The sequence below is a fragment of the Rhinatrema bivittatum genome, chromosome 5, assembly GCF_901001135.1.
Source record: "Rhinatrema bivittatum chromosome 5, aRhiBiv1.1, whole genome shotgun sequence".
NCBI lineage: Eukaryota > Metazoa > Chordata > Amphibia > Gymnophiona > Rhinatrematidae > Rhinatrema > Rhinatrema bivittatum.
This window is the reverse complement of record NC_042619.1, coordinates 284,653,483-284,678,644: the sequence shown is the minus strand read 5'-3', so window position 1 is coordinate 284,678,644 and position 25,162 is coordinate 284,653,483. Positions and strand designations below refer to the sequence as shown.

At 45.5% G+C, this 25,162-nt stretch overlaps 1 protein-coding gene across 2 annotated transcripts in view; it reads right to left on the bottom strand.

Moving 5' to 3' along the window:
• Positions 1-7,914, bottom strand: part of LOC115092774 (disintegrin and metalloproteinase domain-containing protein 20-like) — a 180,446-nt gene extending 172,532 nt beyond the window's left edge. For both annotated transcript variants that reach the window (XM_029604078.1, XM_029604076.1), the window contains exon 1: positions 7,708-7,914. In XM_029604078.1, the coding sequence (XP_029459938.1) occupies positions 7,708-7,780 (73 nt within the window). In that variant the 5' untranslated portion in view covers positions 7,781-7,914. The remainder of the gene's footprint in view (positions 1-7,707) is intronic.
• Between the last annotated feature and the right edge of the window lie 17,248 nt (positions 7,915-25,162).

Sequence of the window (25,162 nt, the reverse complement as noted above, 5' to 3'; positions counted from 1 at the left end):
AGATATCAACCCTGTAATCCCGACACTGAAAATTGAATGGGACACTGTTACTGAAGCCGCGCGAAGTGGTGAGTCTGTACAAGAACTAACTTCTTTTCTTGTTAAAACTGCGGTAATAACTAAGTACTCAATTTGTGAAGCACTGGCTGCCATTGAAGTAGCAGTTATTAACCTATCTAAAACGTGTCTGATGACAAACTGAGAATGAGAAAAGGATTGATGTTCAAGATGAGAAATTGCAAGAACTGGAAAAGAAATTTAAACGTTGGAAGGTTATCAGCCACACGTTATACAGCATGAGACAGTGCTAAATAAAAAGATAAAGAATATAGAGAATACACTGCGTAGCTCTAATATAAGAGTTTTTAATCACCCAAATAATATAAGAGTTTTCATCACCCAAATTTCAGCGATTGAACTGTTTAAAAGTATTTAAATGTAATCTTGAAAATACTAACAAGGCCTACTATTTGCCACAAAAAAAAAGGGAAAATGACCAAGAGAATTTGGATCCACAATTACAGCTAAATGTTACCGAGCTACTGGAGTTGTCACATGAAGATGTTATTTCATCAAGAGGAGTGCTATTTGTGACTTTTGCTTTCATTATGGAAAAAAATAACATATTGAGATTATTCTTTCGTAATAGATCTGAAAAATATTATGGCCAAAAAGTGTGGCTATTTCCTGATATTACTCGGATAACACAGGAGAGAAGGAAAAAATTTATAGAAATGAGAATGGAAGCCCTGACAGTTTGTTCAAAATGTATTCTCCGTTACCCATGTAAATGTGTATTTAAATATTTAGACTCAATATATGTTTTTTTTGAGCCGTCACAACTTCGTTTCTTTTTAGACTCACACCCAAATGTGACTTAGGCCTGGATTTTCTATGGTCTCAGATCTTAGAAAATCCAGCAGTAATGGAAGGCAGGGGAGCGAAGCAGGGGGTGGGCCTGCGAAAGCCGGCAGTGATTGCACCTTCGCGGTGCGATCGCTGCTGGCTTTCACACGCAATAGCGCCACCGTGAAAGTTGGTGCTATTGGGCGTGCTGCTGGCAGCGATAAGGTGTCCTACCTTTTCGTCATCAGCAAAGTCGTCGCGAAGTGCGCCCCAAGGCCGCCCCGACTCCTCCCCTTCCGGTGCGGACTCCGCCCCGACTTAGATATTGCACGTGAAAAGGGCCTTTTCATGTGAAAAGTCCCTTTTCGCGGGCGATATCTTTGGAAAATGACCCCCTTAGTCATACAGATGGCATGTATTAGGCTCGCTCACTCGGCTGCCTTATTTTCTTTTTCCTTGTTAGTCTGATAATTATTTGCTCCTAAGATTTTCTGTATCTACCCTCCACTTATTTCTTATTATTATTAGAATGGTTTAAAGATTTATAATTACTGTATTTGTTCCTATTTCCTAGGATTGAAATAATCTTAATGTAAACCATCTATTTTTTCAATCACAATGGTTTGTATAAAATTCAAAATGCAATAAAAAATAAAATTAAAAAAAAAAAGTAGATGCTTTGTTCAAGAATGTCGGTATAGAAAAACTCTAAATAATTAAATAAATAAATAAACAAATAAATAAATAAATAAAGGAAAGCAAAGCCCAAAAGAAATATAAGCAGGAATGATGTGTCTAGATATATAATATAGAGAAAAGCCTCAAATATTCTGAGATGCATACTGCAAATCTAAAAGCATATCTATCTAAAAGCATATCACTCTAAAAGCATATCATATCATATTACTCTAAAAGCATATCATATCATATCATATCTAAAAGCATATCACTCCTATCCGACCTCCACCTTGCCCTTAATGCTTCTAAAACTGAGATACTCATAATATCTAATCAACCTGAACTATCACTCCCCAATATCCCATCCTCTCCCCACGTCTCATCACCTACTGTCAGAGACCTCGGTATCGAACTTGACCAGCACCTCGATTTCAAAGCTCACATTAAATCCCTTCTTAAGGGAGGCTTTTACAAACTCCACATCATGAAAAAGCTAAAACCACTGCTCCACACACAAGATTTCCGTCTAGTCTTGCAGACCACTCTCCTCTCCAAAGTGGATTACTGCAATTCCCTCCTCATTGGCCTTCCAGAGTCAACCATCAAACCCCTACAAATCCTGCAAAACGCTATGGCAAGAATCTTAACGAACACCCGAAAAAGAGACCACATCACCCCCATACTTAAGGACCTCCACTGGTTACCCATCTCTTTCCGTATACAGTATAAAACCCTCACTATACTACACAACCTCCTCTACAAATCCAACCCCTGGCTCAAGGACTCGCCGCACTTCCCTATAACCAATCGTCCTACCAGATCCTCCCACGCAGGTATCCTTCATACTCCCTCCCTCAAAATTGCTCATCTCACCTCCACGAGAGAAAGGGCCTTTACCATAGCAGGCCCTTCACTCTGGAACACCCTCCCCACCTTTCTCCGCCTTGAACCCTGCCTGGCCACCTTCAAAAAAGGCATAAAAACGTGGCTTTTCAGAAAGGCCTATCCGGAAACCAATCAAACCTAGACACACCTACCTAGATCCTCCCATACAGTCCCTCAGCCTCAATCCCTCTCACCCTGCCCGCCCTTTCCCCCCCTCTTAAGGCACTTCCTCATCGCCCTTCCTTTGCCCGCCCTCGTTCTGCAAATTTACAAAATTGCGCATTGTGTCCAATGTAATTAATCTTATCCTAATTGTAACTACTGTATATAGCTCCTTCTGTAAATAAGTTCCTCCTATTTCTTATTTTGACGGTTGTTCTTTACTCTCTCTCTCACGCTACCTATCTTTCCCTCTCTTCTGTCTCCCTTACCCCCCTCCTTTTTTCTGGCCTGCTCCCATCCCCTGCCCCCCTGTTTATTGTAATTTCCTCCTTTAATTGAGTTACTTGTAAACCGGCGTGATGTGCCATACGAACGTCGGTATATTAAAAGTTGTTAAATAAATAAATAAATAAATAAAATAAATTTCATTCTATTAGAGAACCTAAAGTGGTTTACAATTTATAAAAATTAAAATCAGTAAAATTCAATAAAACACATTACAACAAATCTGTTGCGATCCCGGTTGTGGCTCCTACGACCGGGTCCTTACCTGCTCCACCAGCCCCGATGGTCTGCTGGTCCCCCCCGAGGCGAGTCTAGGTCAGCACGGGCCTCTCAACGCTGCGGCGTCACCACGAGGGAGACACCGTCGAGTTCCCAGACATGGCTCCGCCCACCGTATATGCGAAGAGGCAGCTTTTAAAGCTGCAGCGCAGGAAAGCTCGGCCGGCCCCCAGAGTGACGTCAGATGCCAGCAGGATATATATACCCAGGCCCTGCACCAGGAAACTGCCTTGCAACGAGGTTCACTCTTGTGTGAGTATCTAATTGCTGTTCCGTTCCTGTTCCAGCCTTGATCCTGCTTCAGTTCCTGCTCCAGCCTTGATCCAGTTTCCGTTCCTGATCCAGCCTCTGCTCCTGATCCAGCCTCCGCTCCTGATCCAGCCTTGATCCGGCTTCCGCTCCTGCTCCAGCCTTGCCTTGCCCTCGGACTGTCTTCCTGGTTCCTGCCTCTGGTTCGTCTATTGGTTTCCCTTGTCTGCCGCCAGCCCTGAACTTGGACCGTCCTTCATGCTGCTGATCCTTCGTTCCAGGAGACCTCTCCTATGTCCCAGCAGTCCGGGTCCTCACAGGCTCCTCCCGGGGGGGGGGACCTCGGGCTTCCAGGGCGAAGTTCCAGTTTGGTCTCCCGGCTATGTGCCGCCTCCTGGCCATTCCATCTCTGCGGAGTCTCCTTCACGTTCCACCATCACTCCACACGGCCGGCCCAAGGGTCCACTACCCCAGTCATAACAAAATCACCTACAAAGCCCACAATTCCTCCCCGGCTCACTCCAGCTCCCTTTCATAGAGAGGCTAAGAACCAACTAAATCACTAAACTCAGGATGTGCATTTAATTGTTTTTGTTTCATTAATTTATATGCATATATTGTGTGTAAATTCATATGTGCATAAAATCATATTTACACAAGACATTTATTTATTTAAACATGTTATATACTGACGGTTGTTGGGGACATCCCATCGGTTTACATGAAAACATAAATTAGCAACAGGCTTTACAATTGATTTTACAATTTACAATTGATTTTATGTGCATACACAAATGCAGCATTTTATGCACATAATGAAATGAAACAAAATCAAATTTTAAACAAGAAAAAAAAGCAAGAAATACATAAAAATGAATTTAAAAAATGTTTCTCGCCCCAGGCCCCCCCAAATACTATCACACCAAATGGAAGAAAATAGACATTCAATAACAAAGGGCCCCAAAAACTGAACCGAAACAGTCATAAAGTATCTACTCAAAGGAGCAAACCTCTTTGTTTCAACACTTTGGTGGTTGCCCATCATCAAAACAACTTTTCACCTCCAGGGGGAGGTGGGGGCAGGAAACTTCTACAAAGGGAGGCTGGATCAGGAACGGAAGCTGGATCAAGGCTGGAGCAGGAACGGAAGCTGGATCGAGGCTGGAGCAGGAACTGAACCAGGATCAAGGCTGGAACAGGAACGGAACAGCAACTAGATACTCACACAGAAGTGAACCTCGTTGCAAGGCAGTTTCCTGGTGCAGGGCCTGGGTATATATATATCCTGCTGGCGTCTGACATCACTCTGGGGGCCACTTGGAGTGACACTTCACCCCACTAAACCAGCAATAGGGATGTGCATCGTTGCTTTTTTTTTTTTATGAATTAAAATATCATAAGAACATAAGAACATGCCATACTGGGTCAGACCAAGGGTCCATCAAGCCCAGCATCCTGTTTCCAACAGTAGCCAATGCAGGCCATAAGAACCTGGCAAGTACCCAAAAACTAAGTCTATTCCATGTTACCGTTGCTAGATAGCAGTAGCTATTTTCTAAGTCAACTTAATTAATAGCAGGTAATGGAAAAATTGTTAGAAAAAAACTGAAAGGAGCAGCTACAAAAGTAAAAAATGTCCAAGAGGCGTGGTCATTGTTAAAAAATACCATTTCAGAATCACAATCCAGATGTATTCCACACATTAAGAAAGGTGGAAAGAAGGCAAAACAATTACCGGCATGGTTAAAAGGGGAGGTGAAAGAAGCTATTTTAGCCAAAAGATCTTCATTCAAAAATTGGAAGAAAGATCCAACAGAAGAAAATAGGATAAACGTTGGCAAGTTAAATGTAAGAAATTGATAAGACAGCTAAGAGAGAATTTGAAAAGAAGTTGGCTGTAGAGGCAAAAACTCACTGTAAAAACTATTTAAAATATATCCGAAGCAGAAAGCCTGTGAGGGAGTCAGTTGGACCGTTAGATGATCGAGGGGTTAAAGGGGCACTTAGAGAAGATAAGGCCATCGTGGAAAGATTAAATGATTTCTTTGCTTCGGTGTTTACTGAAGAGGATGTTGGGGAGGTACCCGTAATGGAGAAGGTTTTCATGGGTAATGATTCAGATGGACTGAATCAAATCACGGTGAACCTAGAAGATGTGGTAGGCCTGATTGACAAACTGAAGAGTAGTAAATCACCTGGACCGGATGGTATACACCCCAGAGTTCTGAAGGAACTAAAAAATGAAATTTCAGACCTATTAGTAAAAATTTGTATCTTATCATTAAAATCATCCATTGTACCTGAAGACTGGAGGATAGCAAATGTAACCCCAATATTTAAAAAGGGCTCCAGGGGCGATCCGGGAAACTACAGACCGGTTAGCTTGACTTCAGTGCTAGGAAAAATAGTGGAAAGTGTTCTAAACATCAAAATCACAGAACATATAGAAAGACATGGTTTAATGGAACAAAGTCAGCATGGCTTTACCCAGGGCAAGTCTTGCCTCACAAATCTGCTTCACTTTTTTGAAGGAGTTAATAAACATGTGGATAAAGGTGAACCGGTAGATATAGTATACTTGGATTTTCAGAAGGCGTTTGACAAAGTTCCTCATGAGAGGCTTCTAGGAAAAGTAAAAAGTCATGGGATAGGTGGTGATGTCCTTTCATGGACTGCAAACTGGCTAAAAGACAGGAAACAGAGAGTAGGATTAATGGACATTAAATTTCATCTGCCATTTTGATGCCCAATTTTCCAGTCTTACAAGGTCTTCCTGCAATTTATCACAATCTGTTGTGATTTAACTACTCTGAACAATTTTGTATCATCTGCAAATTTGATTATCTCACTCGTATTTCTTTCCAGATCATTTATAAATATATTGAAAATTAAGGGTCCCAATACAGATCCCTGAGGCACTCCACTGCCCACTCCCTTCCACTGAGAAAATTGTCCATTTAATCCTACTCTCTGTTTCCTGTCTTTTAGCCAGTTTGCAATCCACGAAAGGACATCACCACCTATCCCATGACTTTTTACTTTTCCTAGAAGCCTCTCATGAGGAACTTTGTCAAACGCCTTCTGAAAATCCAAGTATACAACATCTACTGGTTCACCTTTATCCACCTTCAAAGAAGTGAAGCAGATTTGTGAGGCAAGACTTGCCCTGGGTAAATCCATGCTGACTTTGTTCCATTAAACCATGCCTTTCTATATGTTCTGTGATTTTGATGTTTAGAACACTTTCCACTATTTTTCTTGGCACTGAAGTCAGGCTAACCGGTCTGTAGTTTCCCGGATCTCCCCTGGAGCCCTTTTTAAATATTGGGGTTACATTAGCTATCCTCCAGTCTTCAGGTACAATGGATGATTTTAATGATAGGTTACAAATTTTTACTATGAAATCTCATTTTTTAGTTCCTTCAGAACTCTGGGGTGTATACCATCTGGTCCACGATATTTCCTAATTCGTCATGTATCGGGGGTCCCTGAAAATGATAGGAAAACTCCCTGAAATTTCGTGTGGTTTTCATATCGTTTGGGGGCGGGGAGAAAGGGCACACAGAAAATAAAAAACCCCAAACACACCCCAACCCTTCAGATCTAATTATTTACAATCCCCCCCAGAAAAAAACAGAACGGCAGGAAACGAAATTTCCGCGGTTCTATGAAACCGGAAACGATTGCAGGTACGATACACATCTCTAATAATACTGTCACAGGATGGGGCAACAGAGTTTAGTACCCGGTAGGGGAGAGGTCAAGCCAGAAAGTACAGGAACAGGGTTCTGCTAACAACAGACCATCCAAACACATATTCTTGTCTCTGTTGCTGATGATATCCCTCTACTTGTTTTACTGAATACCCAAATTGCTCTGTTGCTTTTACCCAACTAGTCAATATTAGGTAGAGCAAACTATTAAAATATCTCAATGGAAAGATAATTTGAATGATATGTTTGTATACCTACCTGCACACATATTTCTATGACTGCTGATTAAGCGTTTTGTAATACAAGTCAGAAGAGTTCATAGATCCAAGTTGAAATCCCCACTTAACCACATCCACACCCTAGGTCACTCGCTTTTTCCTTTGGCAGCTTTTATTCAGCCACCCCAGAAATAAATGTACGTTTATTAATAGTAAGTTAAAAAGCAGATTTTTTAATCAAAAGTTCCCCATAACCCCAATAATTAAAACTAAACTGAAGAATGCATGGGATTTTCATTGCACATTGCAGTAGCTTTGCCCAGTAACCGGTCAGTTATGCAGCTATGCACGGTGCGGCAAAAAAAAAAAAAAAAAAAAAAACCAAACCTCACCTGTGCTGGGAATCAGAGTCATCAGCATCACCAGGGTCCGGCCAGTAAGCAGCAGCAGACGTTGTTTATTCATTCCTGGACCCAGAATGGAGAACGATTATTACACTAGGGTCTTTTATTAACTAATTAGTTTGGGTTTTGATAACTCGCTGTCTAACTAGACAGACATGAACAGCGCCGGGCCTGCGCCGAGGCGGAGAGCGTTTCCGTTGGGCGTGACTCGGTCTTACTTCGGCGGTTGGAATGCTCGCGCTGCCAGAGTTCCACCGGCGGGGCGGGGCGGGGCAGCGGCAAGAAACGATTCTCCCTGGAAAGAAGGGACCAAAGCATGTTTCATCGGGGCAGAAAGATACGGAACTTACTATTCTACGAAAGGCACTGAGCCAAGTAGATTAAGACGGGCTGTGGTGGCAATACAGAGAATAATTCGACTCTTCACAGTTCCCAATTACTGTTTTCTAGATTTTCATCAATATCCATACTTTTTTCAGCCATTTTATTACAGTCTGAAGATTTCCGTCTGTAGACGCGATGCACAGTTCAGGTCACAAGTGTCGAAAATGTAGATGACAAAAAGCGTAAGGGAAAATGAAATATTTAACTTTACCTTTAAGAGTATGTTGTATAGCTAATAAAGTAGCGTTTCAGTTTCTACATTTAACCACTGGAAACATCTGTATATCCGCAGAATTAAAGGTATATTAAGGCCTGACCAAAGCAATACTAAAATTATTTCTACAGAAAATGATGGACATAAGGAAGGCAGTTTTCAGAACTATGGAGCAGCTGGCTAGGAAGTTTGCTTAATCGGGGGTTGTGAACATTGTCTCCTCAACCAGCGCATAAGCTCCTTGAAACTAAGCAGCTACCTTTAGATGAACCAAAGAATGGGCATTTAGGGCGGCAGATTATGTATCGGGGAGAACATGCATATATTTAATTTCCAAATATACACATGTAGAGGGAAGATGTAATAAAACGTGCTAAAATCTGAGTTTAATTTTAGCATGTTTTTTAGACCCGAAGTAAAATATCCACAGTAAGTCAAAAAAGTGTGATAACTGGGCTTAAATCTAAAATGTAGAACATCACAGTAAAAATGGCATAAATAATAGTGTAAAGTTGGAAAGTGGTGCAATGTCCCAATTGATTGAAAAATGACCTTTTCTGTCATTGGTGGCAAACTGCTGTTCAAGTTTCCTGGACAGTCTTCCTTTGTAGGGAAATAAAAGGCAGCTTTTTCCTGGGCCATTTTGTCAGTACCAGGTGGGGTTAGGTAAACTGTGCACTTAGCATTGGGGGTTTCTTGGTTTAGAAGTGGGGGTAATTGTTGGACAGTCTTTGTGATTGTGGTCTGTTCATCCACTACAGCCACTGTATTCAACAATGAGCCAGCAGTGAGAAAATACAAGGCACAGAAAAGCTTGACCAAGCCTGGAAGGGTATGTCAACACTAAGGACCAGATTTTAAAAGCCCTGTGCGCATAAATCCTGCTGGATTTACACGCAAAGGGGGGTTACGCGCACCGGGCCTATTTTGCATAGGCCCAGCAGCGTGCACATGTCCCGGGGCTTGAAAAAAGGGGTGGGGCATGGGCGGTCCGGGGTGGGGGCATGGCAAGAGGTCTCTGTAGGGCCTCTAGGTTGGGGAATTGCTCGCCGGCACTTGGCCAGTGCGCGCAACCTACACCTTCCCGGAGGCAGATGCAACTTCTTTAACAAAGGTGAGGGGGTGTTTAGGTAGGGCTGGGGGGTGGGTTAGGGGAAGGGAGGGGAGGGGACGGTGGGGGGGACGGAAGGAAAGTTCTTTCCGAAGCCGCTCTGATTTTGGAGCGGCCTCAGAGGAAACGGGGAAAGCCATCGGGGCTCCCCTAGAGCTCGGCGTGCACAAGGTATACCCCCTTGCACGCATGTTATAAAATCGGGCGTAGATTTGTGCGTGCCGGGTTGCGTGCACAAATCTACGCCTGCGCGAAATTCTTAAAATCCGTCCCTAAGTTAAAGGATCAATATATTCTCAGATTTCTTAATAGAAAAAATTGCCCTGAAGCTCAGTCTATATTTTTTAGACCATGTCAGTTTCTAGTAATCCCAGCAGTTTTATCCTCAGGTGAAATATCTGCTGTCTGCATGCCCTTCTGCGAACAGCTTGAGCCAGGATAGTCTGCTCTTTTTGCCCCACACTCTCTACTTCAGCAATAGTGTCTTCTTTCTTCTCCCTCTTCCCACTCATTATTCTTCAGGTTCTGCCACTCTAATTCTTTGGCTTACCCCCTAAAAAATACCAAACCATCAGGAAAAATGTATGCAATCTATGGGCCTCATCGTCCAATATCACATTGTAAAGGTTTATCGCGTTCACGATGTCTCCTGACAGGCCTGTTTCAGTATGATGCAGGGAGGGAGAGGGGGGGGGAGAGAGAGAGGCCCACCTAGTAAATCAAGGTGAGGTTTAAGTATTAGTGTAGGGGGTTGGGGCCACTTTCACATTCAATGAGAGACGTACGAACAGAACAGTGGTCTCTTGTGAAGATTTGAGGACCTACGGAGTGAGGAAACTCACTCCAAGATGAGATTTCTGCAATGTTCTCTCAACCTAGCTTGATGGACTCTCTACCTGGGTAAATCAAGCTAGGTGGAGAGAACATTACACCAATCTCATCTTTGGGTGAGTTTCCTCTCTCCAAAGGTCATCAAATCTTCACAAGAGGCCACTGTTCTGTTCGTATGTCTCAAGTTGAATGTGAAAGTGGCACCTAACCCCCTACACTAATACTTAAACCTCACCTCGAGTTACTAGGTGGGTCTCCCATAGGGATACAACCCTATCTATGAAAGGGCAACACTACAAATACCGTATATCAGGCCCTAAAAACCAATACACTTCTTATTAGGAAAACAGAACTAGCAAGCAGCTAGAGATCCCCACACAGAAATAATTGTAAAACTATACTAATAAGCAGAATAAATGTTTCAAAACAGCTATGAACAGAATAATATCCAACAATTAAAAACTCATAAAAACTATTAAACATTCTCCAAACACCAATAAAATATTTCAAAAAAGCAGACACATCACATAATATTAAATAATTAAAATGGCAGTCAATCAAGAAAAATAAACTTAAAAAGCCACCTTTACTTACCCCCTCCAGCAGCTCTCCTATTTCTCTTCCTCTTCCTTAGGGCCCATGTCTCTCACACACACACCATACCAGTCATGTCCCCATGACCAGTTTCTGTCTCTCACACACCAATCATTTCCCAAACAGTCTTTGACACACACACCAGACACCTTCCTGAACAGTTTCTCTCATGCCATACACACACACAGGCTTCCCACTCTCATAATCACTTTCTCTGTCTCGCACACACACACACACACCAGTCTCTCTCTCATTTCCATGCTCGCTCTCCACGTGCACAGGCTTCTCATTCCCTGAATCACATTCTTTCTCTCACATTCACACACACAAGTCTTTCACACACCGTCACCTTATCAACCAGTCTCTCTCTCATGCATGCACACACACACACACAGCCCTCCCACTCCCATGCTCTCTCTCACATAATCAGGCTTCTTACTCCCATGCTTTCTCACATACCCAGATTTCTCACTTCCATGCTTTTTCTCTCTCTTACACTCACATACACATCAGTCATCTCTCTGAGCAGACACTTTCATTGTCTCTACATATACACACACATGAGCTCTCTGACCAGTTTCTCTCAATCACACACATGCTCTCAATCAAATGCATTCTCTCACTTACACACAGGCTGGCTGGCTGCTTCTCTCTCTCTCTCACTGACTTCCTCTCCCCTCCCCCGCCCCCCACCCAGCACAAATGGTAGCTGCTGCAGCCTCCTCCTCCAGCCCCCGCAGGCCAAGAAAGAAGAATCCCATCGGCCGCGGGAGGCTCACGCTGCTGTCTCCTTTCCCTATTATCAGCTGCTTCGATTGCTCAGGGGCCGATGCTGCTGTCGCCGCTGCTATTTTTTCATGCGGCACGGCCTTTCTCCTTCCCACGCACCGCGTATCACTTCCTGTTCCGGGTCAGAGGGGGCGGGAAGAAGAAAAGGCCAGCCGCGGATGCCACAGTTTTTTTTTTTTTGCACCGCTGCCATTCCCGCTGGGCTTGAACGTGCTGATAGCCCAACGGCAATGGCAGCAGGGAAGGAAGAGCAGCGGGAGAGACCGGGAGCACGCGACACACCGGTGAGAAGCGCTGCCCTATAAGACGATACCCGGCGTATAAGACGACCCCCGACTTCTGAGAAGATTTTCAGGGGTTAAAAAGTCGTCTTATAAGCCAGAAAATACGGTAATTCATTTGAAAATTAAAAATTAATCATTAAAAATAAAAAAGTTGACAAAAAATAGAAAAAATAATTATATTGATGAAATAAATAATTGGGAAGTTTTGGAAAGTTTTTTGATTTATGATTGTCTTGCCATACAGCAGGTTGATGCATTCATGTGAACAAGGCATGCCTGGCCATGAGGTCTTTTTCTCCATTGAATTTAAATATATTCAGCCATACAGAGATACCTGATATTGAATTTGTGGAGTGGAAGTAACTTTTCTTTGGGTATATCCATTAAGTCCAGTACCCTGTTTCCAACAATGGCCAATCCAGGTCACAAGTACCTGGCACGAACTCAAAAAGTAAAAAAATTCTATGCTGCTTATCCCTGATACTTTACTTTCAATGTAAAGCCAGCATAGCTCTCTGCTTCAACGGCAGGGGAGAAAGTTTGACATTTCACACATATCCAGCATAGCTCTCTGCTTCAACGGCAGAGGAGCAAGTCTGTTACTTCACTTTCAATGCATAGAAGAAATGTGGATCTATATTCAGGCAACAACCAACAAGGACTGAATTACATAGTCTGGATAAACAGAGAAGCATGGGTGTATCTTGCTTATTGCGGTGGTTAATACCCCTAATCAATTAAGCTATTTCACTTAGATGCAGTTCTAATACTGCTCTCTACATAAAGGGTCAGATTTTTAAAAACTACGCGAGCGCGTACTTTTGTTCGCGCACCAGGCGCGAACAAAAGTATGCTGGATTTTATAAGATACGCGCGTAGCCGCGTGTATCTTATAAAATCCGGGGTCGGCGCGCGCAAGGGGGTGCACATTTGTGCAAGCTGCGCGCGCCGAGCCCAGCGCGGCCTGCCTGTTCCCTCCGAGGCCGCTCCAATTTTGGAGCGGCCTCGGAGGGAACTTTTCTTTGCCCTCCCCCCACCTTCCCCTCCCTTCCCCTCCCTAACCCCCCCCCCCCCCCCCGGCCCTATCTAAACCCCCCCCCCTTACCTTTGCGCGTGTCGCCGGCAGCCCCGCTCCATCCTCCGGTCCCAGGGGCTGGTCCGGAGGCCTCGACCACGCCCCCGGGCCAGCGCCACACCCCCCGAGTCTGCCCCCGAAACGCCGCAGCACGCCCCCGAAACGCCGCGTCGTTTCGGGAACGCCCCCAGACATGCCCCCTCCCTCCCCTTTTCGAAAGCCCCGGGACTTACGCGCATCCCGGGGCTTTACGCGTGCCGGCGGCCTATGCAAAATAGGCCGCTCTGGCGCGCGAGGGCCCTGCACGCGTAAATCCAGAAGGATTTACGCGCGCGGGCCTTTGAAAATCCGCCCCTAATGGCGGGGGTGGAAGGGAAATAGAATAAAAAAGGTTACTAAGAGTCAAGAGAAACAGATAAGTATGTGAGACTGTTTCTATTTTTCTATTTCTGTTTTCTATTTCTATGTTTCTATTTACTTCTCTTTAGTTGTCAATTTGCCCTATTATATCTTCCACTGAGATTTGTTTCTGTTCCTCTGAATCATCACCTTTAAATATAATTTCTGGCATGACTATCTCCCAAACATCTTCCTCAGTAAAGACAGAAGAAAATAATTCATTTATTCTCACAGGACAAGCAGGATGGTTGTCCTCACAAATGGGTGACATCGAGGATGGAGCCCAACCACGGAAAACTTCTGTCAAAGTTTCAGGAACTTTGACTGGCCCCTACTGGGCATGCCCAGCATGGCACTAACCCTGCAGCCAGCAGGGGTCTCCCTTCAGTCTTCTTTTTTCCGTGCAGCAGTAGCCACGCGGTCAAAGAGCTCTTAACCACGTTCCTGACAGGAATTCTTCAATTAATTTCCTGAAGAAAAATTTGCCCCTCAGGGGTCTCCCTTCTTCAAATTTTTCATCCACGGAACTTCGGTAAGTTTTTACCGTCGTTGAGTCGACTACCGTCGAGTTTGGCCCTTGAGGCATGTTGGCAGTCAACAGTCCCGCGGCTAAATTTTTGGCCTATGGCCATGGCGTCGGAGTTCTGTCGGTGCCCGGACTGTACCCGAACTATGTCAATCACAGACCCACATAGAGTCTGTGTTTTGTGTTTAGGAAGCGAGCATGATGTCCTGACTTGCACCAAATGTGCCCTAATGACACCAAAAGGTCGCAAAGCCAGAATGGAGAAGATGGGACTCCTTTTCCATGCTCGCACTCCAACGCCATCGATTGCATCGACGTCATCGGAACCGGCACCGTCGAAGTCTCATCATCATCGACAGCCCTCCGGTGACCGTCCGCCATCGATAGCTTCACGGCCATCGACTCTTGTCCCTTCCCCTGATGATCGAGGGGATCGGAAAGAGAAACATCGCCATCGACGTCATAAGTCTCGGACCGTCGAGGAATCGAAGTCATCGACCTCCGTGCTGTCCGAGCCTCCGTCGAAAAAGTCTCGACCAGAAGTGGCACCGTCCACTCCTGTCTCGCAGACACCAAGGCAACCCTCACCCCTCCAGGGTTTGCGAGCCGCGATTCCACCGGTGATGGTGGTCCCTCCGGCTAAGCCTCAGCCTCCCTCTCCCGTCGAGCCGGGTCTCGTTACCCCAGGTCTCCGGGCAGAACTGGACCGGCTGGTCCAGGAGGCCATCGACAAGGCGATGCTACGGTTACAGACTCCTCCGGCACCGACTCCGGCACCGAGAGTGGAACCGGTCACCGACCCGATTTCAGCAGCACTGGCACCGCTGTTCGCCCGGATGGAAGCGCTTATGACGGCCCTTCCACCGGCAATACCTGGGTCACCGACAGTTTTTTCCTCAAGTGGAGAAACACCGTATCGAATTCTTCCATCCGGGGTAGTTCCATCGGTGCCATGTCGTCCCTCGCCACCGATACATTCCTCGGGGGCGATACGCACATCAACTCCACCGAGGATTCCGATGCCGACACCGGTTCCTTCGATGCCGGCACCGGCACCGATTCCATCGAGGACATTCTCGATGCCCCCGGTGATTCCTTCCAATTTCTCGGAGCCTCAACCAGGGCCTTCAGGTATTCAGCCCCCTCATGGTCCTACAGGTCAGCATCCTGATCCTTATGACACCTGGGGTGATGATACCTCTACTGACACCGATGATTTGCCTTCACCACCCTCTCCTGCGGGGAGTAGAAAGCATTCTCCCCCTGAGGACCTCTCTTTCATAAATTTTGTGAAGGAAATGTCAGAGTTGGTCCCTTTCCAACTTCAATCTGAACAAGATGACAGGCACCAGATGATGGAATTACTCCAATTCCTGGATGCCCCTAAGGTCATCACCTCTATTCCAATTCATCAGGTTTTTCTAGACCTTCTCAAAAAGAATTGGGAATCTCCTGGATCTATTGCTCCGATAACAAAAAAGCTGACTACCTATCTCGTACAGTCAGCACCTGGCTTTCAAAAACCACAATTGGACCATCATTCTGTTGTGGTAGAATCAGCTCAAAAGAAAGCTAAACGACTAAAGCCACATTCTTCCATACCTCCTACTAAGGAAAATAAATTCCTAGATAGTATGGGTAGAAAGGTATACCAAGGAGCCATGCTGATCTCTAGAATAGCTTCTTATCAGCTGTATATGACTCAATATAATAGGGTCATCCTAAAACAGATGCAGGAGTACTCAGATGCCTTACCAGAACAGTTCCAACCACAGCTTCAATCCCTCCTAAATAAAGGATTTGAAGCTGGGAAGCATGAAATAAGAACGGCTTATGACATCTTTGATGCTTCCACTAGACTGTCTGCTATGGCCATCTCTTGATGGCTGGGCTTCGCTCAAGTCATCTGACCTTCGTCCAGAAGTTCAGGACAGGCTCTCTGACTTGCCCTGTCTAGGGGATAATTTGTTTGGTGAGCAGATTCAGCAAATTGTTGCTGAACTAAAGGATCATCAGGAGACACTTAAACAGCTCTCATCCATTCCTCCTGACTTGCCTTCTAAACAGCCGTTTAGGAAGGACTCCAAAAAGTCTTTCTTCCGGCCACGGAAGTATTATCCCCCACTAGCCAAGGCTAAGCATGCGAGGTCTTACCATAAAACTCAACCTCGCCAGTCTCGTAAACAAAAGCCTGCAGCAGCTCCACAACCTGGCCCTGCGGCGGGTTTTTGACTCTCACTTAGAGAGCACTTGCCAAACCCCTCTTCCAGCCATACCAGTAGGAGGTTGGCTGTGCCACTTTCTAGAAAGGTGGCATCATATCACCACAGATCAGTGGGTGATAGCGATAATTGCACTTCGATCATGGAACACAATCACCGAAACTATAGCCAACAAAATATGCCCTCTTATTACAAAAAAACCACACCAGAATTCCTACAAAAGACAGCCATGGTTCTCAGCAGAATTAAGAAAGCTCAAACTCCAACTAAGACAAAACGAGGCTAAATGGCGCAAAAACCCAGGAACCAACACCCTTTCAATCTACAAAGCATCTCTGCATCAATACAAATCAAGCACCCTAAGATCCAAGAGGGACTACTACGCCTCAAAGATACACGACCTTGTTTTCGATGCCAAAGCCCTCTTCAGCTATGTAGCCAACCTCACACAAGTTAAACAACCTGAGATCTCACATGACCAAGCTCAATCAAAAGCAGAAGAACTAGCTCTTTTCTTCAACAATAAAATCAATACTCTCCTATCGCAGCTCCCCACGAACCCCACTGTTCCACTAACCACTCCTCAACCCTCAATCAACTACACTCGTTTAGAAGAACTCGACACAACTTCATCCGCTGAGATCCAAGGAATCCTAAGGAAAATGAAACCATCCTCTCATCCTTCGGATCACATCCCAGCCAAACTACTACTAGCAATTCCAGAATCTATCTCCAAAACCCTGGCAGACATCATAAATTGCTCCCTCACACAAGGACTATACCCGGACAACCTCAAACTTGCCTCACTCAAACCCCTTCTCAAAAAACCAAATCTCGACCCAAACGATCCTAAAAATTTCAGACCAATAGCTAACCTCCCATTCATAGCCAAGATAATGGAAAAATTGGTAAATTCACGACTCTCAAACCACATTGAAGACAACAACCTTCTATTTCCATCACAATACGGATTCCGTAAAACCTTAAGCACGGAAGCCCTCCTCATCTCTATGACTGACTACATCATCCTAGGCTTAGACAAAGGACAAGCCTTCCTTCTGATACTACTTGACCTCTCGTCTGCATTTGATACGGTCAATCACTCCCTTCTCATCAACCAATTATCAGCCATAGGTATCTCAGGCACTGCCCTATCATGGTTCAGAACCTTCCTCAGCAATAGAGGTTATAAGGTCAAAATTCATAATAAAGAATCCTCTCTACACCCCGCAGCAGTAGGAGTCCCTCAGGGTTCATCCCTGTCTCCTACCTTGTTTAACATTTATCTGTTACCCTTATGTAAACTTCTCACTGACCTCAATCTCAAACATTTTCTATACGCCGACAATATTCAGGTACTGATCCCCATCGAAGAATCGCTCGCAAAAACACTGTTGTACCTGGAATCCTGGCTCCAAAATATCAAACAACTGCTTACAAGTCTCAACCTGATAATAAATTCATCAAAAACGGAACTTCTACTCATCACTCCTGAAAACAGTTCCATCACATACACTCATCCTATCGTACCAAGCACTACACAAGTGAGAGATCTTGGAGTTCAAATTGACAATCACCTAAACCTGAAAGCCAACATCAACAAAACCACCAGAGACTGCTTTTATAAGCTCCAAGTGCTGAAAAGAATACGACCTCTCTTCCACACACATGACTTCAGAACGATCCTACAATCAATCATTTTCGCAAAGCTGGACTATTGTAACACCATCATGCTTGGTCTCCCTTCATCACATACCAAACCATTACAAATGGTACAAAATGCCTCCGCCCGTATACTCACCAACACCAGGAGAAGAGAACACATAACACCCATCTTGATGGACCTCCATTGGCTGCCCATCCACTTCAGAATAATCTACAAGGCCATTCTCACCATTTTCAAAAACATCCATCAATTAGCCCCAATCGATCTCCATATTCCTCTCCGATTACACCATTCCACAAGACCGACAAGAGATGCTTACAAAGGATCACTTCAAGTACCTCCAGCCAAGACTACCAGACACATCACGCTTAGAGATCGGGCATTCTCCACAGCCAGTCCAACATTATGGAACTCCATTCCCCCCGATCTTAGAATGGAACCCAACATTTCAACATTCAAGAAAAGACTCAAAACGTGGCTGTTCACACAGGCCTTCCCTAACTCCAACTCCATCTAACTCCCTTCATGCAACAAGCTCCGCTAGCATTAGCGTTAATAGCCACCTTTCACAATGTTATTTATACTTGTATATAACTATCTGATCTTCATTTCCTCTCTCATTCCAAGTTATTGTTTTCCTTGTTATATGTAACTGCTTTTCTGCACTATTGTTTAAATGGTAAAGTTTATTATAATTTCACCCCTGTTTCTTGTGAACCAGCATGATGGGACCACCGTCTTGAATGTTGGTATATAAAAAACTTAAATAAATAAATAAATAAATAAATAAATAAATTGCACAGGGTTACCATCTCAACTTCCTGACTCTCCCTTCCGACTCCCCACCCCTGCAGGCGTGGAGACTCACCGATCACTCTCTTCTTTTAGAGCAGGAAGTTTCTCTTCTCCTACAGTCCAACGCTATAGAACCCGTTCCTCCCTTACAACGAGGACTAGGGTTCTACTCCAGGTACTTCCTGATCCCAAAAAAGTCAGGGGGACTTCGTCCGATCCTGGACCTACGGGCCCTCAACAAGTACCTTCACAAGGAGAAGTTCAAGATGGTAACCCTGGGCTCGCTTCTCCCCCTGCTGCAAAGAGGGGATTGGCTATGCTCTCTAGACCTGAAAGACGCATATACCCACATTGAGATCACGCAATCTCATCGCAAATACCTGCGTTTTCTAGTAGGCCGAAATCACTACCAATATCGAGTGCTACCTTTCGGCCTGGCATCCGCACCACAAGTTTTCACCAAATGCCTCGTGGTAGTTGCAGCTTTTCTGAGGAAGGCAGGTGTCCACATCTACCCCTATCTGGACGATTGGTTAATCAGGGCCCCAACCCAGCAGATTGCTCGGTCTTCCCTGACCCTAACAATTCAAACTTTGCTTTCTCTAGGGTTTCTTGTCAATTACGAGAAATCCTACTTAATCCCATCTCAGACCTTATCCTTCATTGGGGCAGACTTGGACACCTTACAGGCAAAAGCCTTCCTTCCTCATCAATGGGTTCAAACCCTTGTGTCCCTAGCTCGCCAGCTGCAGTCTCAACACACAGCAACAGCTCGCCAATTCCTCGTTTTACTGGGACACATGGCCTCCTCAGTTTATCTGACTCCCATGGCCCGTTTAGCCATGAGGGTCACGCAATGGACTCTGAGATTACAATGGACACAAGCTGTTCAGCCTCTGTCCTCCATTGTTCGCATCACAGATGCACTCCAACTGTTTCTTGCCTGGTGGACAAATCAATCCAACCTCCTACAGGGCTTGCCTTTCTCCCACCAGATCCCCAGGTAATCCTCACCACCGATGCTTCCAACATCTGTTGGGGAGTCCATGTAAACAATCTACAAACTCAAGGATTCTGGTCACTAGAGGAAGCCAAACACCAGATAAATTTCCTGGAGCTGCGAGCAATTCACTATGCTCTCAGGACTTTTCAGGATTGCCTATCGAACCACGCAATCTTAATTCAGACGGACAACCAGGTGGCCATGTGGTACATAAACAAGCAGGGAGACATAAGAACATAAGAACATAAGAAAATGCCATACTGGGTCAGACCAAGGGTCCATCAAGCCCAGCATCCTGTTTCCAACAGTGGCCAATCCAGGCCATAAGAACCTGGCAAGTACCCAAAAACTAAGTCTATTCCATGTAACCATTGCTAATGGCAGTGGCTATTCTCTAAGTGAACTTAATAGCAGGTAATGGACTTCTCCTCCAAGAACTTATCCAATCCTTTTTTAAACACAGCTATACTAACTGCACGAACCACATTCTCTGGCAACAAATTCCAGAGTTTAATTGTGCGTTGAGTAAAAAAGAACTTTCTCCGATTAGTTTTAAATGTGCCCCATGCTAACTTCATGGAGTGCCCCCTATTCTTTCTACTATCCGAAAGAGTAAATAACCGATTCACATCTACCCGTTCTAGACCTCTCATGATTTTAAACACCTCTATCATATCCCCCCTTCCTTCTGTGTCAGGAAGCTACGCAGATTTGAGCAGAAGCCCTCTCCCGCTCCATGTACCTCAGGGCCACCTACTTGCCTGGAGCAGACAATGTATTGGCAGACCAGCTGAGCTGTGTCTTCCAACCACACGAGTGGTCCCTCAATCCCTTGGTAGCGACCTCTCTGTTTCACAAATGGGGTTATCCCCACATAGACCTCTTTGCGTCCCCTCAGAACCACAAAGTAGACAATTACTGCTCTCTCATTCGGAGCAAGCGCTCTCAGCCCAGAGATGCGTTCTCCCTCTCGTGGACAACCGGTCTGCTCTATGCATTCCCTCCACTTCCTCTTCTGTCGAAGACTCTCGTGAAGCTGCGTCAGGACAAGGGAACTATGATCCTGATAGCACTGCACTGGCCACGCCAAGTGTGGTTTCCCATACTCCAGGATCTCTCCATCCGCAGGCACATTCCTCTGGGAAAGGACCCGCATCTGATCTCTCAAAACGACGGATGCCTCCTCCATCCCAACCTCCAAGCCTTGTCCCTGACGGCATGGATGTTGAAAGATTAGTCCTTCAGCCATTTAACCTTTCGGATTCAGTTTCTCGTGTCCTGATCGCTTCACGAAAGCCTTCCACAAGAAAATCTTATTCCTACAAATGGAAAAGGTATACATCATGGTGCACTTCTCAGTCCCTTGATCCCCTTTCCTGTCCAATCTCTAAATTCTTGGACTATCTCCTGGTATTAATAGAGATAATGCACTGCATGCAGGAAGATCACAACACCCCTGGTATCAGGGATAGGGCACTGTGTGCAGGAAGATCACAACACCCCGGAGGAGTGAGGGTCAGGCAGCTCCCCCCTGTCTGTGAAGCCAGCCTCTCACTAGTAATGCAGGGAGGGAGCTGTCTCAGCCTTCACCATCCTCCCCCCCCCCCCCCTCACCCACACACCATTCACGGGCTGGGACATGGGGGAAGGGAGGAGTGAGGGTCAGGAAGCTCCCCCCTGTCTTTGAAGCCAGCCTCTCACTAGTAATGCAGGGAAGGAGCTGTTTCAGCCTCACCATCCTCCCCCCCCCCCTCACCCACACACCATTCACTGGCTGGGACATGGGGGAGGGGAGGAGTGAGGGTCAGGAAGCTCCCCCCTGTCTGTGAAGCCAGCCTCTCACTAGTAATGCAGGGAGGGAGCTGTCTCAGACTTCACAATCCTCCCCCCCCCCCCTCCTCACCCACACACCATTCACTGGCTGGGACATGGGGGAAGTCAGGAGTGAGGGTCAGGCAGCTCCCCCCTGTCTGTGAAGCCAGCCTCTCACTAGTAATGCAGGTGGGATAGGGCACTGCATGCAGGAAGATCACAACACCCCTGGTATCAGGGTTAGGGCACTGCATGCAGGAAGATCACAACACCCCTGGTATCAGGGTTAGGGCACTGTGTGCAGGAAGATCACAACAATCCTGGTATTAATAGGGATAGGGCACTGTGTGCAGGAAGATCACAACACCCCTGGTGTCAGGGTTAGGGCACTGTGTGCAGGAAGATCACAACACCCCTGGTATCAGGGTTAGGGCACTGTGTGCAGGAAGATCACAACACTCCTGGTATTAATAGGGATAGGGCACTGTGTGCAGGAAGATCACAACACCCCTGGTGTCAGGGTTAGGGCACTGTGTGCAGGAAGATCACAACACCCCTGGTATCAGGGTTAGGGCACTGTGTGCAGGAAGATCACAACATTCCTGGTATTAGTAGGGATAGGGCACTGTGTGCAGGAAGATTACAACACTCCTGGTATTAATAGGGATAGGGCACTGTGTGCAGGAAGATCACAACACCCCTGGTGTCAGGGTTAGGGCACTGTGTGCAGGAAGATCACAACACCCCTGGTATCAGGGTTAGGGCACTGTGTGCAGGAAGATCACAACACTCCTGGTGTCAGGGATAGGGCACTGTGTGCAGGAAGATCACAACACTCCTGGTATTAATAGGGATAGGGCACTGTGTGCAGGAAGATCACAACACCCCTGGTATCAGGGTTAGGGCACTGTGTGCAGGAAGATCACAACACTCCTGGTATTAATAGGGATAGGGCACTGTGTACAGGAAGATCACAACACCCCTGGTGTCAGGGTTAAGGCACTGTGTGCAGGAAGATCACAACACCTCTGGTATCAGGGTTAGGGCACAAGTTCTAGTCACATTGACTGATCACATTACTTTTTTTGTCAAGCTACCAACTGTTTCCATTTCCCATCCCCCATATATTGTCAGTGGGAACCTTGGTAACATGAATAAATAAGAGGGCAGCCAATAGGAATACATATTCATTCCTAAACTGACCTTAACTGACCTGAAAAGTGTCAAATTGTATCATTTTCTGTTAGTGCGCACTAATCGGAAAAAACTATTTTTTAACTAAAAAATCGTGCCAAACACGATTTTCTTCTCCTGCTAGACGATTTCAATCATTAAGACGATAGGGCACACGATTCACATCCCTATTGAGCACATAAGTTTGCAGGAGAGTCAGGAAGCTATAGTGGGAAAAATCGGCACTGGGTAGCTGTAGTAATAGAGAAGATAGTCTTATTCATTGAAACAAAAAGTGGTACAAAATGACCTACAGCTTTTTGTCCTGACTGCATGCAAATCCAACAGTTAGTTAATTTAAAGGAATTGGCCCAATTTATAGTTAAAGCAATATGTGTTTCTAAGGTTTGGGCAGGCCAGTGGTATGCAACCAAACAGAAAATGAATATATAGAAATGCCATGGTGTGAACTTGAAAACCAATAGGCAAAGGAGGAGGAATTATTATGCTCACACTCCTTGCTTTAAGAATTTGTCTGCTTCCATTTCTGGTCTGTAGTTTGATATCTGCAGTTATCTGCTTCCTGTCCTGGTCTGTTAATGTCTGATTCTATTCCTGGTGTTGGGACATCTTTTGCTAGCTGCCTACCTGGCACAAATGCTGGTTCACTACAACCAGTCTAAAATTAAATAAATCATTGCAATGCAGACAAAAGGTGCAGCCTTCAGCATCTTCCACAAAGGGGAAAATGCCTTGACAAACAAACCTTCCTCCTCAGTTGCAGTGACAATAAGAACATAAGAAATTGCCATGCTGGGTCAGACCAAGGGTCCATCAAGCCCAGCATCCTTTTTCCAACAAGAGGCCAAACCAGGCCACAAGAACCTGGCAATTACCCAAACACTAAGAAGATCTCATGCTACTGATGCAATTAATAGCAGTGGCTAATTCCTAAGTAAACTTGATTAATAGCCGTTAATGGACTTCTCTTCCAAGAACTTATCCAAACCTTTTTTGAACCCAGCTACACTAACTGCACTAACCACATCCTCTGGCAACAAATTCCAGAGCTTCATTGTGCGTTGAGTGAAAAATAATTTTCTCCAATTAGTCTTAAGTGTGCTACTTGCTAACTTCATGGAATGCCCCCTAGTCCTTCTATTATTCGAAAGAGTAAATAACTGATTCACATCTACTCGTTCAAGACCTCTCATGATCTTAAAGACCTCTATCATATCCCCCCCCCTCCCCCCGCCTCAGCCGTCTCTTCTCCAAGCTGAACAGCCCTAATCTCTTCAGCCTTTTCTCATAGGGGAGCTGTTCCATCCCCTTTATCATTTTCGTTGTTTTTCTCTGTATCTTCTCCATCGCAACTATATCTTTTTTCAGATGCGGTGACCAGAATTGAACACGTATTCAAGGTGCGGTCTCACCAAGGAGCGATATAGAGGCATTATGACATTTTACGTTTTATTAACCATTCCCTTCCTAATAATTCCTAGGGATGTGAATCGTTTTTGAACGATTAAAATTATCGTGAGATAATTTTAAAATCGTCCAAAATCGTTAGAGTGCACGATACAATACAAATGCCCCCGATTTATCGTCAGGGGCATTTGTATTGTATCGTGAAATAGGGCACGGGAATTAATTGGGGGAGGGCGGGAAAACCGGCACACCAAAACAACCCTAAAACCCACCCCGACCCTTTAAAACAAATCCCCCACCCTCCCGAAGCCCCCCAAAATGTTTTTAATTACCTGGGGTCCAGTGGGGGGTCCCGGCGCGATCTCCCGCTCTCTGGCCACGGCTGCGTTAAGAGAAATGGCGCCGGTGGCCCTTTGCCCTTATCATGTAACAGGGCAAAGGTAGCGCCGGCGCCATTTTGGTTCATGGCTCCCGACGTCACGCGTGCAGGAGATCATTCCCGGACCCCCGCTGGACCCCAGGGACTTTTGGCTAGCTTGGGGGGGCCTCCTGACCCCCACAAGACTTGCCAAACGTCCAGCGGGGGTCCGGGAGCGACCTCCTGCACGCGGGCCGTATTGCCAATATTCAAAATGGCGCCGGCGCTACCTTTGCCCTCAGTATGTCATAGGGGCGACGGTGTAACTACAGCAAGGGTTATTTTTCCCTATATGCAATACCTTGCACTTGTCCACATTAAATTTCATCTGCCATTTGAATGCCCTGAGGCACTCCACTGTTTGCCCTTTTCCACTGAGAAAATTGACCATTTAATCCTACTCTGTTTCCTGTTTTTTAACCAGTTTGCAATCCATGAAAGGACATCGCCTCCTATCCCATGACTTTTTAGTTTTCTTAGAAACCTCTCTTGAGGGACTTTGCCAAACGCCTTCTGAAAATCCAAATAGACTACATCTTCCAGGTCACCTTTATCCACATGTTTATTAACCCCTTCAAAAAATGAAGCAGATTTGTTTTGCAAGACTTCCCTTCGGTAAATGCATGTTGACTGTGTTCCTGCTTTAAGCAGGCGTAAATCTGCCAACAAAGGTAAGGGGGGGGGGGTTAGATAGGGCCGGGGGGGGGGGGGTTAGGGAG